Genomic DNA, 16,945 nt, shown 5'->3' on the forward strand with positions numbered 1-16,945 from the left:
TACAGAATTTGCAAAAGAATGAATACAGGCGAGGTTTGTGGCAAAAAAATGGGTTTATTACACTGAGAAAACAACTTTCTCTGCAAGCAAAATCCTGTTAGGACTTTTTGCAGAGAGTTGGACACAGGGCCTTTGATGATATTGGGCTTTGGGGCCCAAAGCCAGGGGGCCAATCTCCAGATGAATTTTCAACTCAATAAAGGGTGGTGATTATGCCCCAGGCCAAGATCTCCAATTAATTCAATTTGGGGGAGATGCTATGGGAGTTTCCCCTATAAACAGGACAGTGGGGCCCCTCCCAAGAGGCAGAAAGGGTTGGGATTCTAAACAAGGTTCACCCTTCCCCCAAAGATCACAGTTTCCATCAATTGGATTATAAAAAATTAGTTTTATTAGATTAATATTATTAAGATGGGGGAGGTCTTTATGATTCTGAGCAGTCTCTAAAACTATGAGGAGGGCAGAATGTCTGGCTTCTTGGCGCCTATATCTTATTCCCCTTCTTTGTAGGAATTGAAGTCTTCCTTTGAAAAGAGTGGACAGAGGAGACTCCAGAGAGATCTTTGTAGCCCCTGGGCATGAATGGTAAAATAAAAGTAGATAAAAATCTGATTCACATGCATGGTCAGAGAAAATGGATTCAGAGTGAATTTTTTTTTTTTTCTGAGGCAATTAGGGTTAAGTAACTTGCCCAGGGTCACACAACTAGAAACTATGAAGTGTCTGAGTCTGGATTTGCACTCAGGTCCTCCTGACTCCAGGGCAGCTGCCCCGTGCCATCTGGCTGCTGGGAGAGTGTGAATTTTAAAGTGCGTCCATGATGGATTTCTTTAACCTGTTGCCTGATCTTCTTGTGCTCTTGGTCCCAAGAGTCATTGATTGTTGTGGAATATTGAGCCAGGGAGAAAGGACAGAAAGAATCTCTGGCCAAAAGTTTCTACTTTTTCTTTGTTTCTTGTGCTGAGGGGAGTCACATGGAATAGGATTGGGAGAGTGTCCCAGGCCCAGAGCATTGTGGGGTGACCCCATCTGAGGCAGTGTTTCTTTCTTTGATGATTCTGCTCATGGCTGAAGAGGAACAAGAGTCCCCAGAGCCCCGAGCTCTCAGACCGTGGCCTTTCCCCTGAGCCCCGAGTCCCTTTTATCTCATCAGCCCCAGAGACCCTGCCCCTGAGCAGGCCCCCCAGTAGCTGCAGCAGAGGAAGGAGGGGAGGCAGCTGGGCCTCCCTGAGCAGCCAGCCCAGGCCTGGGGAGGTTTTTGTTCAGGGCTGTAACACTGTGGGAACTTCATAAGAGTTTTGATAACAGTAATAGACTGCCCCATCTTCAGCCTCCACACTGCTGATTGTGAGGGTGAAATCCTTCCCAGCTCCACTGCCACTGAAGCGGGCGGGGACTCCGGAGGCCAGGTTGGAAACCTTGTAAATGAGTCATTGAGGAGACTGGCCGGGTTTCTGTTGGAGCCAGTGTAGGTAAGTGTTTCCATCAGTGTATAAGACATTCTAACTAGTCTTGCAGCTGATGGTGACTCTCTCTCCTGGGCTCACAGACACCGAGGCTGGAGACTGGGTCAGCACAATTTCTCCCTTGGAAACTAAGAGCAGAAATTAGTGATAAACTGACAAGAAATAAACAGAGCAGGGTTTCCTTTCATTCTGATTCTTGGCCCAGAGACTCCTTGGCTCTGAAAATCCCCCTGATCTCACAGAAATCCTCATTCCCCCTTGGACTGTACTGGCTCCTGTCCCCAGAGATTCTGAGCTTCCTGGAATTCTCTCATCTCATGTCACGTTGCCCGTCTGCATGTTTTGTTGTCTCATGTTCTCACCTGGGACCCAAAGCATCAGGAGCCCACATAGCAGCTGAGACAGAGACTCCATCTTGCAGTGATTCCTCCACTGTGGCTGCTCTGCCCCCAGGCCCAGTTTATCTCCCTGTGTCTGCAGGCCCTCCCCTTAGGGATCTCCTTATGCAAAGCAGCTGGGAGGTGTGGGGGTTCTGGGAGCAGAAGTGTCTGACTCCAGCTCAGGGGAAGGTCCTGAGACCTTCAGACATTGCATATGGCCCTTATTCTTGGACCCTTGTGTGTGATATGTGTTCCCATAAATCCTACTTATCCTTAGTTTATTTATTGTTTTGTTTTGTTTTAATCTGTTTTATTATTTCATTGGACTGCTAGCAGTATGTAAAGAGTTCAGTTTGTGGCTAGGAACATTCACCTTCCTGAGATCAAATCTTGCCTTGGATATTAGTTGTGTGAGTCTAGAAAAGTCACTTAACCTTGTTTGCCTCAGTTTACTTATTTATAAAGTAAATTGGAAAAGGAAATAGCAAATCCCTCTAGTATCTTCTCAAAGAAATCCCAAATTGTGTTACAAAGTGCCAAAAATTACTGAACAAGGAAAAAAAATGGTTCCAAAAGCCAGTGGGATTGCACAAGAGTCAATATTATATAGTGAAGAGGTCACAGCCTGAAGGCATAAAACACAGGACAGATACTGATTTCCTAAACTTTATCCTATTCATGACCTGCTGTCCCACTAATTAAGGATCCTTTGGAGACTAAAAATGGAGCCTCCTAAAATGGAAAGCAAGCCATCCTTTCATTCCTTGGCATGGTTTAGGGGAACCAGCTTTCTATCTCTTCCCCACTTCCCTGAAGGAATCGATGGAAAGATATGTTACGATTTAAATTTTTTTTCTTCATTTTTTCTTACTTTTTATTTATTTTAAACTTGAATACTAATCCTTTATAATAAATCCTACACATTGTGCTCAGGCCCATCTTTGCTTTGCTTCCTTGTGGGTTTCTCTTGCTCTCTGCCTGTACTTTTTTTTTTTAATTTTATTTTATTTAATAATAACTTTATATTGACAGAATCCACGCCAGGGTAATTTTTTACAACATTATCCCTTGCCCTCGCTTCTGTTTCGATTTTTCCCCTCCCTCCCTCCACCCCCTCCCCTAGATGGCAAGCAGTTCTATATATGTTAGATATGTTGCAGTATATCCTAGATGCAATATATGTTTGCAGAACCGAGCATTTCTCTTGTTGCACAGGGAGAATTGGATTCAGATGGTAAAAATAACTCGGGAAGAAAAAACAAATGCAGATAGTTCACATTCGTTTCCCAGTGCTCTTTCTTTGGGTGTAGCTGCTTTTGTCCGTCATTTATCAATTAAAACTCAGTTAGGTCTCTTTGTCAAAGAAATCCACTTCCATCAGAATACATCCTCATACAATATCGTTGTCGAAGTGTAAAGTGATCTCCTAGTTCGGCTCATTTCACTCAGCATCAGTTCATGTAAGTCTCTCCAAGCCTCTCTGTATTCATCCTGCTGGTCATTTCTTACAGAACAATAATATTCCATAACATTCATATACCACAATTTACCCAGCCATTCTCCAATTGATGGACATCCTTTCATTTTCCAGTTTCTAGCTACTACAAACAGGGCTGCCACAAACATTTTAGCACATACAGGTCCCTTTCCCTTCTTTAGTATCTCTTTGGGGTATAAGCCCAGTAGTAGCACTGCTGGATCAAAGGGCATGCACATTTTGATAACTTTTTGGGCATAATTCCAGATTGCTCTCCAGAATGGTTGGATTCGTTCACAACTCCACCAACAATGCATCAGTGTCCCAGTTTTCCTGCATCCCTTCCAACATTCACCATTGTTTTTTCCTGTCATCTTAGCCAATCTGACAGGTGTGTAGTGGTATCTCAGAGTTGTCTTAATTTGCATTTCTCTGATCAATAGTGATTTGGAACACTCTTTCATATGAGTGGTAATAGTTTCAATTTCATCATCTGAAAATTGTCTGTTCATATCCTTTGACCATTTATCAATTGGAGAATCTGCCTGTACTTTTTATATAATTTTCCCCTGATTCCTCCCCAGGGACTCCATCCTTCTGTAAGTGCCCACAGCCAGCAGTATCCCTGTCCCTCTGCCTCTGCCCTCACCAGGCATGTGCTGGTTTCGCCTTGGGTGGGGCTGCCTCTCAGCAGCACAGCTGGCCCCAGCACCCTCATAAACAGGGGTTCCTTCAGTCTTCCCTCACCTCAGACTCCCCAAACTGTCTGGGAAATGAAGCTTCCTGTGGCTCAGCCAAGGCCACCTCCCGGCCCAGCTATCGAAGGGCTCACTCTTGCTGTTTCAGCAGAGCTTGCCTGGAGCCGTTTACCTTTCACCCTGACCAGACCTCCATGTGAGGTCCACCATTCCCATTGGTCATTTCAGAAGGGCCAATTCTGTCCCAACTTATGTTCATTGTTTGTCACTTTATATTATTCCAGAGATGTCATTTTATCTTATTTGTAGAGAGAACCTGAAGGGTTTAGATTTTTCCGAACTACTTTGCCATCTTCCCAGAATCCTCCTTGTCATTTTTTGTCAAATGTTTCTATGAAATGGAGGCAAATTCAATCCCAAGCATTGACTTCAGTCAGAAAATTAGAAACTCTACCAAAGAGGAACTTGAATTAGTCTATTATTCAGAGTCCTTCTTGTGTGATAAAGAGGGAAAGAGCAACTGACCTCCTATCACTTCCCTCAAGTCTCTTATTCCATCCTCAGGAAGAGCTCTCTCAGTGACTGTATTTGATCCTCTATACAACTGCCCTGGGCAGGAGAAAACAAGGTGGGAGGGGAAGGGAAAGAGAAGACAGAGGTCATGGGGGAAGAGGAAGCTGGGGAGAAGTGAAAAAATAGGAGGGAGCAACATTAAAGGGAGAGGATCTGGAAAGTCCCCTCTTGGAGCAGTGGCAGATGGGCTGGGAACTGAGAGAAGACTTCTGGTGAAGGATTCTGGACTAGAGTTTTGTTGTGGGTTTTGATCATTAATACTCAGTAAGGCTCTTCATGACTCTATTTGGAATTTCTAGGAAAGATCCTGGACTAGTTTGCCATCTACTTATCCTGCTTCTTTTACTGATGAAGAACTGAAGCAAATAAAACTATGTGCCTTGCTGTGGGTCATGAAGTTAGTAAGTGTCTGAGGTCAGATCTGAGCTCTGGAAGAGGAAGTTTCCTGACTCCAGGCCTGAAATTTGAACTCAGGAAGAGGCTTCCTCTGGACTCCAGGCCCAGCTCTCTTTCTACTACATCATAGAAGTTCCTGAATTGATTAAAGAAGTTATTTCATTTACCCAGAATCCTTTGTCACCTATTGTATTTTAGAAGCATTTAGAGCAGGAGAAATGTGAAGATTTTTACATGAGCCCATTGCTTTCTTCTACCACCTCTAGGTTTCCTGATCCTACACTGCTCAGTCCTCCCAGGCATCCCAGGGGAGGGATAGAGGTAACAGAAGTTCCCTGATTAAGGGTACTTCTGCTAAAAAAAATAAAAACAAACAAACAAACAAACAAAACCCCACAGGAATTCCAAATATAGTAGTCCCCAGTCAAGGAAGTCTGCTTGAGCATAGAGCTGCCTAGAGCCCAAAATCTTCCTGGGTATTTGGGTCTCTCAGCTATAGAATAAACAATAGCAAAAGAAGGTTCCTGGCCCAAAAATTTCGGGGATTCCTGTATGGGCCACCACTGTCGAGGTGTGAGAAATGAGGGTTGAGAGATCCCCTGGCCAGGTGGCAGGTTTTGCAAAAGAATTTGCAAACTTGAATGAATACAGGCGAGATTTGTGGCCAAAAAATGGGTTTACGACAACAAGAAAACAACTTTCTCAGCAGGCTAGATCCTGTTAGGACTTTTTGCAGAAGGCTGGGCACACGACCGTTGATGATATTGGGGTTTTGGGACCCTAAGCCAGGGGGCCAATCTTCAGATGAATTTGAGGAACTAATTTTCCTCTCAATAAATTAAAGGGTGGTGATTATGCCCCAGGTCAAGATCTCCAATTGAATTGTGGGTGGAGATACCATGGGAGTTTCCCCTCTAAACAGGAGGGTGGAGCCCTTCCCAAAAAGCAGGAGGAGTTGAATTTCTAGCCTAGGTTCAGCCTTCCCCCAAAGATCACAGTTTTCATCCATTGGAATATAAAAAGGTCATTTTGTTAGATTAATTTTATTAAGATTGGGGAGATTGTTATAATTCTGAGCAGACTCCAAAACAATGAGGAGAAGAGAATGTTCGGTTTCTTGGCTCCCATCTCTTATTCCCCTTCTTTGTAGGAATTGAAGTCTTCCTTTGAAAAGAGAGGACAGAGGAGACTCCAGAGAGATCTTTATGGCCCCCAGCATTTATAAAATAAAAGTAGATAAAAATCTGATTCAAATGCATGGTCAGAGAAAATGGATCCAGAGTGTAATTTTTTTTTCTGAGGCAATTAGGCTTAACTTACCCAGGGTCACACAGCTAGAAAATATGAAGTGTCTGAGTCTAGATTTGCACACAGGTCCTCCTGATTCCAGGGCAGCTGCCCCGTGCCATCTGGCTGCTGGGAGGATGTGAATTTTAAGCTGGGTCCATGATGGATTTCTTTAGCCTGTTGCCTGATCTTCTTGTGCTCTTGGTCCCAAGAGTTATTGACTGCTGAGCACAATTGACTGTGATTGAGCCAGGGAGAAAGGACAGAAAGAATCTCTGGCCAGAAGTTTCTACTTTCTCTTTGTTTCTTGTGTAGAGGAATCAGATGCCTCAGGCCCAGGGCATTGAGGGGTGACTCAGTCTTTCTTTGATGATTCTGCTCATGGCTGAAGAGGAGCAAGAGTCCCCAGAGCACTGAGCTCTCAGACCGTGGCCTTTCCCCTGAGCCCCGAGTCCCTTTTATCTCATCAGCCCCAGAGACCCTGCCCCTGAGCAGGCCCCCAGCAGCTGCTGCAGTAGAGGAAGGAGGGGAGGCAGCTGGGCCTCCCTGAGCAGCCAGCCCAGGCCTGGGGAGGTTTTTGTTCAGGGCTGTAACACTGTGGGAGGATAATGAGATGCTTGAGAACAGTAATATTCTGCCCCATCTTCAGCCTCCACACTGCTGATTGTGAGGGTGAAATCCTGACCAGCACCACTGCCACTGAAGCGGGCGGGGACTCCTGAGTGCAGGTTGGAAACCTTGTAAATGAGTAGCCGAGGAGACTGTCTGGGTTTCTGTTGGAACCAGTGTAAGTAAATCGTTCCACTATTGGCTGTGACACTCTCACTGGCCTTGCAGCTGATGGTGACTCTCTCTCCTGGGCTCACAGACACCGAGGCTGGAGACTGGCTCAGCACAATTTCTCCCCTGGAAACTAAGAGCAGAAATGAATGACCAACCGACATGGAATAAACAGAGCCGAGTTTCCTTTCATTCTGATTCTTGGCCCACAGACTCCCTGGCTCTGAAAATCCCCCTGATTTCACAGAAATCCTCATTCCCCCTTGGACTGTACTGGCTCCTGTCCCCAGAGATTCTGAGCTTCCTGGAATTCTCTCATCTCATGTCACGTTGCCCGTCTGCATGTTTTGTTGTCTCATGTTCTCACCTGAGACCCAAAGCATCAGGAGCCCACATAGCAGCTGAGACAGAGACTCCATTTTGCAGTGAGTCCTCTCCTGTGGCTGCTCTGCCCCCAGGCCCAGTTTATCTCCCTGTGTCTGCAGGCCCTCCCCTTGGGGATCTCTTTATGCAAAGCAGCTGGGAGGTGTGGGGGATCTGGGAGCAGAAGTGGCTGACTCCAGCTCAGGGGAAGAACCTGAGACCTTCAGACCTTGAATATGTCCCTGATTCTTGGGCAACTGTGGGATAAGTGCTCCCACAAAGCCTAGTTATCCTTAGATTTGTTTTTTTTTTAATTTTTTTTGTTTTATTCAGCTTTTTTTTTTTATTTTAAAGTTAAAAAATACTCCTTTATAATTAATCCTCCACATTGTGTTCAGAGCTGCCCATCTTTGCTTTGCTTCCTTGTGGGTTTCTCTTGTTCTCTGCATGCACTTTTTACATAATTTTCCCCTGATTCCTCCCCAGGGACTCCATCCTTCTCTAAGTGCCCACAGCCAGCAGTGTCCCTTCCCCACTGCCTCTGCCCTCACCAGGCATGTGCTGGTTTCCCCTTGGGTGGGGCTCCCTCTCAGCAGCACAGCCGGCCCCAGCTCCCTCATGAACAGGGGTTCCCTCAGACTTCCCCGACCTCACACTCCCCACACTGTCTGGGAGATGAAGCTTCCTGTGGCTCAGCCAAGGCTACCTCCCTGCCCAGCTCCCCCAGGGCTCACTGCTTGCTGTTTCAGCAGAGCTTGCCTGACACTGTTACCTTTCACCCTGACCAAACCTCCATGTGAGCTCCGCCCTTCACATGCTCTCTGGTCCTTCCAGCAGGACCACTGCTCTGCCTGCCCTTTTGTTCGTTTTTGATTTGCACCCAGAGGTGCCGTTTTATCCTGTTTGTGGAGGAAACCTTAAGGGCATTTTTCCAAATGCCCTTCTGTGAAATGGACACAAATTCTATCCCACACATCAGCTTCCATCAGAAATGTAGAAACTTCCAAAGGGGAATTTGCATTAGCCTGTCACTGAGGTATCGCACTATAACCCTAATCCAAGAAAGCGCCAGCATTTAAAGTCCTGGCTCATCTGAACGGGCACAAAACGCACAGGCTTGCACAACAAAGTGAACCTGACATCCTGGAACAGGCCGCAAGTTTGACCTGAAATGTATCCCTTCCCCTTAAAAGGGCAACTCACCCTCCAAAGTTGAGAATAATCATCATATAGTTTATTAAAAATAAACGGTCGATTTCGGAGAGTATGTGTGTGTGATAGTAATGTATATTAAGAAGACAGAGGTGCAGGGAGGTGGGGCAGTGGGTAGAGCACCGGCCCTAAAGTTGGGAGGATCTGAGTTCAAATCTGGTCTCAAATCTGTACCAAAAGTGGTACAGGCAACACTTGTAGCTCTGTGACCCTGGGCAAGTCATTTAATCCCAATTGCCTCAGCAAAAGAAGAAGAAGAAGAAGAAGAAGAAGAAGAAGAAGAAGAAGAAGAAGAAGAAGAGAAGAAGAAGAAGAAGAAGAAGAAGAAGAAGAAGAAGAGGAGGAGGAGGAGGAGGAGGAGGAGGAGGAGGAGGAGGAGGAGGAGGAGGAGGAGGAGGAGGAGGAGGAGAATCATGATAGTAAAGAACATTTGACAAATAGCCAAGAAGAATGAAATACTATTATTATAGGATGGCAGTTCACCCACAACAGGAAAAAATAAATGAATGTTTTTTTTTTTAATTGTTAGGTTGGCATTGTGTGGAATAGAGAGATAAGGTAAAGAACTTAAAGGAATGGATGAATTCTTTTTCTGCTTTTTATTTTCATTATTTCCCTGTTTCCCCTATGACCTGTATAATATGTGCAGGCCCATATTTACTTGAGTCTTGGCCAGCTAGAAACATATTTACTTAACCTGAGCTGATGACATTCATCAGTATTTGATATTTATCAATATTTAGTCTATTAGCTTTACCACTGTCTGTTTAATTATCTAAAACCCTGAAAGTCTGATTTTCTGTTTCCTAGAAATTAGGTGATTTGGGGGAAACAGAAACCTTCCATTCCAATCTCTCTGAATAGCAACAACCAATTAGATGCCCCCCTCTCCCCTTCTCAGTGCTCTCTTACTTGTGATGTCATCTCTTGTATAAAAGCTGTGTATCTTTACTACTTCTTTAGCCTTCTTACCATGAGCTTTCTCTTTCCCTTATCTCATGATGGGACAGCTTATCCTCCAGAGGTTTAATAAACAACCTTTCTGCTTCCTACTGAGGGATCTCTGAGCAGTCATTTTGGATAAGAGTCTTGTATTTTGCACTCACCTTGAAAGCTCAACACTAGGATGAAGGGAATCTTCTTTTATTCAAGCAATACGTCACACTTACCCATTGAAAAGTAGAGAAAGGAACCATTTTTAAGGATTTCCATAATCAATTTCCCATTGTTTCACATGGGGAGGACCCAACTGGGCCAACTACTGATCTAGACCCGATTCTCCCCATGATCAGGCACTTTAGTGAGAAGTGATCAAGCCATCTTCACACCTGTAATAGGATGGGTGGGAAATCCAGCTGTCATCTGGCCTGATGTCTAGATTGGGGAAGAGCAGATTTCAGAGAACTCAGATGATGAATAGACAATTCCTTGGGGGAGTGTTGTTGCCATCCAAACTGCTAATCAAAGAAGCCCAAAGAGCCCCTAAAGAATCTTCTTGTGTGAAGAAGAATTGTGTGAATCAGCACCAGTGTTGAACCTTGTTCTGCATCTCAGCTCCCTGCTCAGGATGATTTGGCTCTGTTTGACACATATTAGAAAAGTTTCAAAATCAATCCCATTTCTGAAAACATTTCCAAAGTTTTCAACAAATAGTATTACCCATAAAATCTGGAATTTGAAGAAAATTAAATTGGATGTGAAACTTCAGTTTGGCCCATTCCCTGGTTTATCATGTTGCTGCCTGGTCTTCAGGAACCATCATTGTAAGACCTATGAAAGAAGGTAAAGCGAAAATAAATAGTACAAAGAAAGCACCAAATAAAATAAAAGAGAAACTGCAGATTTTTATTATGGGTAGCTTGGGGTTTTTTTGCATACAATCAATTTAACCTGTAACTTTTGAGGCTTTCCAGTTGCCTCAGCTTCTCTGTGAACTTCCTAATGTTCTCTTCATTAATGAAGAAAAATGGTGTCCACATCCAGATAAAGAACTGGTAGCCTCTGATTCATCAGTCACTTTTCCCTTTATCTATTAGAAGAGCTTATAGACAAAATGAAGAAGTAAAATAAGCAACAGGAGCAGTAAATAGGAAATAGATTCAGGAGAGCAATAGAATTGGCAAGGAAAGGGGTTTGGAAGAAGGCATTAAAGGGATATGCCTAGAGTTGTGAGGACACCATTGACCAGCATGGATTGTACAGGAGCCCACAAAAAAGGAGTTTAACAGACTAAGGGAGGTAGACACTATATGGAGGGAGAGAAAACCTCAGCCTTTGTCCTGAAAAGGATTTAGCAAAGATCTTCATCAAAAGCACATCTTTTATGGGGGAAATATAACCCTGAGGGTTCCTTAGGAGAAGAGGGGAAATAAAGGCAGAAAAAGGATGTACATTGAGATGGTGAGACTGATCTGAAGATAGTTGGAGAGGGCCAGATGTCTGACAAGGTACACTTAAGACTCAGTGTGATTGATGAGATAATGTTTCTATAGCTGATGATGTAATCACTCTAGTTAAGTACACAATTTTAATGTGATGTAAAACTAAGTTCTCAGGAAGAGCATTTTATCATTTCCTTAAACATGGGAGAGAATAAGCTCTCCAGGATGGTTGGGTATATTCACAACTCCAACAACAGTGCATTAGTGCCACCTGAATCCCAGAGAGGGATGATGAAAGAGGCAATAGGCTGTTTAGAAAAGAGAAGATTGAGGGAAAAACCTTTCTTGGATAATGAGAATGGGTTTCAGATATTCCTCTTTGTTTCTCCTCTCTCTCTCCCTCTCCCTCTCTCTCCCTTTCCCTCTCTCTCCCCCTCCCTCCTTCCCTCCCTCCCTCCCTCCCTCCTTCTGTCTCTGTCTCTGTCTTTGTCTCTCACTCTCTGTCTCTCTCTCTGTTTGTATATAATTTATATGTTTACATGAGGAATGTTCCACAGATTTTTCCCACTAAGGGATAGCAATGAGGACTTCAGATGGAGGTGAGAGAAATGAGGGTTGAGAGATCCCCTGGCCAGTGGCAGGCTCTGCAACAGAATGTGCAAACCTGAATAAATACAGGCCAGGTTTGTGGCCAAAAAAATGGGTTTGTTACAGTGAGAAAATAACTTTCTCCACAGGCAAAATCCTGTCAGCACTTTTTGCTAATGTTTGGGCGCACAGCCTTTGATGATATTGAGGCTTTTTGGCCCAGACCTGGGAACTTTCAGTCAAGGGTGGTGATTATGCCCCAGGCCAACATCTCCAACTCAACTGTAGGTAGAAACTGTAGGTAGAGATGCTCTAAGAGTTTTCTCTACAAACAGGAGGGTCGGGTCCCTCCCCAAAGCTGGGAGGTGTTGAGACCCCAAAATCAAAGTTTACATCATTCCCCCCTCAAGCAGTCACCCCAAATTTATTTGGAGCCAAGGGGCAAAGTTCCTTTTTGAAGGGAGCCGCTTCAAGCTGACAAGGGCCAGAGAGCTGTCCCTATGCTCCCTGGGGGCTCAGGCCGGGAGGGGAAGTGCGAGATCTGAAGATGGCAGCAACAACTTCTAGGGGATGATGAGAGTCCAAGTCACTTGTCCCATGACCTTCAGACTGAGTGAGTCGCTGGAAGTTTGTAGCTTGGGGCCTGGAGGAACCAAGTCTCACAAGCAGGTTAGAAGTGGGGGCCACCCAGGGGGAGACGGTGACGTTTGGGAATGGGGGCTCTGCAAAAAGTGCATCAGGTCCCATCTGTGGGCTGCCCTGAGGCTGCTGAAGGCCCAGCCGACACTCCTGAACGCCCCCACTGCCCACGGAGCCCCAGCTGGAAGGCTGAGAAGGAGGTAACTGCTGGCAGGGCCCAGAATGACAAAGTCAGAGAGAAAATGCTGGGAGGAAAGATTTTATCCTCGGAGTGGAAAATGGTAAAAAAAAAAAAAAAATAAAATAAAAAATAAAAGACCAGAGAGAGAGGAAGGAAGGAAGGAGACCACGGTGAGAGAAAGAAGGACACAGAGAGTTTCCCCTTCTCTCTCCAGGGGGGGTTCCGGGGCCTGTGGAAGAGCAGCTTCAGGTCCTCTGTGGGTTCTCAGGAACAGTCTGAAATACCTGAGAGGGAAAAGCTGCTCTATGGCGGCTCTGCCAGGAGCGGGGCAGGGGAGGAGAGCCGGGATCTCTCAGCAAGCACCTTGGGGCCTCCTGGGCCTTCTGAGTCCTGCAGGGAAAAGCTTCCACCCAGTTAGTGAGGGGGTCAGTGAAGACCGGGAGCAGCCTGAAACCTCCACAAGGGGGCGTGTGTGTCCGGTCCCTCTGCCAACCTCCCCCGGGCATGTGCCCCTTGTCTGCGGGAGCTTCAGGGGAGGGGGAGGGTCAGCAGCTCCCTCAGGAGTCCCTCGGGCACAGACTGGGCGGGCCTGGCAGACCTTCCAGATGGTTCCCCCCAGCCTGGGACAGTGAGAACGTGTTTCCCAGGGACTGAGAGCGTTTCTCCCCAGGTGTGCAGCCTGAGGGAGACCAAAGGTCCGTTTCCAGGACTTGTCTCTGGGACTAAGAGGTGGCTCAAGGGGGTTTGAAACCAGCCACGAGGAGAAAGGAGGCTCCCGGTTCCTCTGCAGGGCTTGTCCCTGTGAGCTCCGTGAAGGGGGGTAAGAATCAGGGAGCCGGGGATTAAAGGAGCCTCAGTCAGGGGGGAGGGGGCAGGAGCTTCAGCAGCTGAGCCTGCAAACCTGTTCCCCTTGGCCGGGGGCGAGTCTCCCTTCCCGTGTCCTTCCCAAATATGGAGGAAACCTCTGGGCTCGTGGGCAGGTGTAGCAGCTGTAGGATTTCTCCTGCAGCTTTAATGGGAGACTCTTTGCTGCCAAAAGTCCCCAAATTCCGTCCATCTGGGGGCCCAGAACTGGCTTCTGCTGCTTCCTCCTGTCTCTGGGGCAGATTGTTTAATAGTAACATCTCCCCAGGACAGATCAAGGAGGGCCTTGGCCTTGGAGCCCTCACAAAGCTGGGCGGGGACCTCGGAGCAATGGCCAAGTTTCTCCTTAGTCTGGGAGAGATTTTCATTGGAAGAGGCGGCTCTGCTCTGAGGGTCTCTCCCCGAGAGTCTGCAGCTTCTCCCAGGGGGCAGAGGTTAGAATCAGGATCCTGAGGAGGAGAAAAAGCCCTGGGAGTCTCAGGATCTGGTCCAGGGGAGGGGGACAGAGTTAAGGAGACATTGCTGGACACAAGGTCCTGTCTTTGGGAAGGAGGTGGTTCTGAAGGGATTCACAGGGATTTTGTGTCCCTAGAGGAGTAGGTAGGAGGGGGTTATTTAAAAGGTTGGTATCTAATTTGGATTTCCCTCCAGCAAACTGAAGCAGTTTCCTGCAGCGCTGTTGGATTTAAGGATTTTTTTTTTAGTTTTGAGATCTTTTTGGCTGAATTTGTCTCTGTTAAAGAAACAGCATAAGGGAGAATCCTTAAGAACAGACACAGAGATAAATTGTCCTATTTTTTTGCCACAGGTCTCAGATTCTATAGAGTTCCATCCTCCCAGGCATCGCTGGGGAGGGAGAGAGGTGACAGAAGTCCCTGATTAAGGGTACTTAGGTTAAAAAATTAAAAAAAAAACCCCAAATCCACAGGAATACCTGGTCCAATTGTCCCCAGTCAAGGAAGTCTGCTTGAGCATAGAGCTCCTGATGGCCCAAATCTTCTTGGGTATTTGGGCTTCCCAGCTATAGAATAGACAACAGCCAGAGAAGGCTTACCTCGGCCAACAATTCTGGGGATCCCTGTACGGGGCACCAAATGTTGAGGGGTGAGAAATGAGGATTACAAGATCTCCTGGCCAGGTGGCAGCTTTGCAAAAGAATTCACAGAATTTGCAAAAGAATGAATACAGCAGGGGTTTGTGGCAAAAAAATGGGTTTATTACACTGAGAAAACCACTTTCTTAGCAGGCTAAATCCTGTTAGGACTTTTTGCAGAGGGTTGGGCACACGGCCTTTGATTATATTGGAGTTTGGGGCCCAAAGTCACGGGGCCAATTTGCAGATGAATTTGAGGGACTAATTTTCTACTCAATAAAGGGTAGTGATTATACCAGAGGTCAAGATCTCCAATTGAATTATGGGTGCAGATGCTATAGAAGTTTCCCCTATAAAAAGGAGAGTGGGGCCCCTCCCAAAAGGCAAGAGAATTTGAGATTCTAACCCAGGTTCACCCTTCCCCCAAAGATCACAGTTTACATCAATTGGATTATAAAAAAAAAAAAGTTGTATTAGATTAATATTATTAAGATGGGGGAGGGCGTCATAATTCTGAGCAGACTCCAAAACTATGAGGAGGGCAGAATGTTCGGCTTCTTGGCGCCCGTCTCTTATTCCCCTTTGTAGGAATTGAAGTCTTCCTTTGAAAAGAGTGGACAGAGGAGACTCCAGAGAGATCTTTATAGCTCTGGCATGAATGGGTAAAATAAAAGTAGATAAAAATCTGATTTAAATGCACGGTCAGAGAAAATGGATCCAGAGTGTGAATTTTTTTTCCTGAGGCAATTAGGGTTATGTAACTTGCCCAGGGTCACACAACTAGAAAATGTGAAGTGTCAGAGTCTGGATTTGCACTCAGGTCCTCCTGACTCCAGGGCAGCTGCCCCGTGCCATCTGGCTGCTGGGAGAGTGTGAATTTAGGGTTAGGGTGGGTCCATGGATGTGTTTCATTAGCCTGTTGCCTGATCTTCTTGTGCTCTTGGTCCCAAGAATCATTGACTGCTGTGGAATACTGAGCCAGGGGGGACAGAAAGAATCTCTGGCCATAAGTTTCTACTTTCTCTTTGGTTCTTGCTCAGTTGGGAGTCACATGGAATAGGAATGGGAGAGTGCCTCAGGCCCAGGGGATTGTGGGGTGACCCCGTCTGAGCCAGTGGTTCTTTCTTTGATGATTCTGCTCATGGCTGAAGAGGAGCAAGAGTCCCCAAAGCACCGAGCTCTCAGACCGTGGCCTTTCCCCTGAGCCCTGAGTCCCTTTTATCACATCAGCCTCAGAGACCCTGCCCCTGAGCAGGCCCCCAGCAGCTGCAGCAGCAGAGGAAGGAGAGGAGGCAGCTGGGCCTCCCTGAGCAGCCAGCCCAGGCCTGGGGAGGTTTTTGTTCAGGGCTGTAACACTGTGGGAGGAATATAAGAATGTTGAACACAGTAATATTCTGCCCCATCTTCAGCCTCCACACTGCTGATTGTGAGGGTGAAATCCTTCCCAGCACCACTGCCACTGAAGCGGGCCGGGACTCCTGAGACCAGGTTGGAAACCAGGTAAATGAGTAGCCGAGGAGACTGTCCTGATTTCTGTTGGAACCAGTTTAGGTAAGTGTTTCCATTCCCGTGTACGACACTCTGACTGGCCTTGCAGCTGATGGTGACTCTCTCTCCTGGGCTCACAGACACCGAGGCTGGAGACTGGGTCAGCACAACTTCTCCCCTGGAAACTAAGAGCAGAAATTAATGACCAACCAACAAGAAATAAACAGAGCCGAGTTTCCTTTCATTCTGATTCTTGGCCCACAGACTCCTTGGCTCTGAAAATCCCCCTGATCTCACAGAAATCCTCATTCCCCCTTGGACTGTACTGGCTCCTGTCCCCAGAGATTCTGAGCTTCCTGGAATTCTCTCATCTCATATCACATTGCTCGTCTGCATGTTTTGTTGTCTCATGTTCTCACCTGGGACCCAAAGCATCAGGAGCCCACAGAGAAGCTGGGACAGAGACTCCATCTTGCAGTGACTCCTCCCTTATGGCTGCTCTGCCCCCAGGCCCAGTTTATCTCCCTGTGTCTGCAGGCCCTCCCCTTAGGGATCTCTTTATGCAAAGCAGCTGGGAGATGTGGGGGTTCTGGGAGCAGAAGTGGCTGCCTCCAGCTCAGGGGAAGAACCTGAGACCTTCAGACCTTGAATATGTCCCTGATTCTTGGAGCCTCGTGTGATATGTGCTCCACAAATCCTAGTTATGCTTAGTTTTTTTTGTTTTGTTTTAATCAGTTTCATTATTTCATGGGACTGCTAGCAGTATGTAAAGAGTTCAGTTCATGGCTAAGAACATTCATCTTCCTGGAATCAAATCTATTCTTGGATATTTAATGGTGTGAGTTTAGGCTAGTCACTTAACCTTGTTTGCCTCAGTTTCCTTATTTTTAAAATAACTGGGAAAAGAAAATAGCAAATCCCTTTAGTATCTTCTCAAATAAAGCCCAAATTGTGTTACAAAGTGCCAAAAATCACTGAAACAAGAACAAAAATGGTTCCAAAAGACAGAGGGATTGCACAAGAGTCAATATTGTGGAGTGAAGAGGTCACAGTCTGAAGGCATAAAACATAGGACAGAT

General features: G+C 46.1%; 1 long non-coding RNA gene and 2 gene segments (V, D, J or C); 1 reads left to right on the plus strand and 2 right to left on the minus strand.

Moving 5' to 3' along the window:
• The first annotated feature begins 1,252 nt into the window (after positions 1-1,252).
• The window catches only part of LOC127547237 (uncharacterized), a 39,736-nt gene continuing 24,043 nt past the window's right edge, over positions 1,253-16,945 (plus strand). Inside the window, exon 1 of the long non-coding RNA XR_007950100.1 lies at positions 1,253-1,409. This is a non-coding gene — a long non-coding RNA (uncharacterized LOC127547237). The remainder of the gene's footprint in view (positions 1,410-16,945) is intronic.
• The window catches only part of LOC127547231 (immunoglobulin kappa variable 3-11-like), a 46,109-nt gene continuing 35,181 nt past the window's right edge, over positions 6,018-16,945 (minus strand). The window contains 1 exon segment of the V gene segment in view: positions 6,018-7,190. Coding sequence covers positions 6,859-7,190 — 332 coding nt within the window.
• Positions 14,493-16,382, minus strand: LOC127547229 (immunoglobulin kappa variable 3-11-like). The segment is given in 2 exon segments: positions 14,493-16,051; positions 16,286-16,382. Coding segments are annotated over 2 exon segments (384 nt in total).

This window comes from Antechinus flavipes, chromosome 2 (genome assembly GCF_016432865.1).
Source record: "Antechinus flavipes isolate AdamAnt ecotype Samford, QLD, Australia chromosome 2, AdamAnt_v2, whole genome shotgun sequence".
Lineage (NCBI taxonomy): Eukaryota > Metazoa > Chordata > Mammalia > Dasyuromorphia > Dasyuridae > Antechinus > Antechinus flavipes.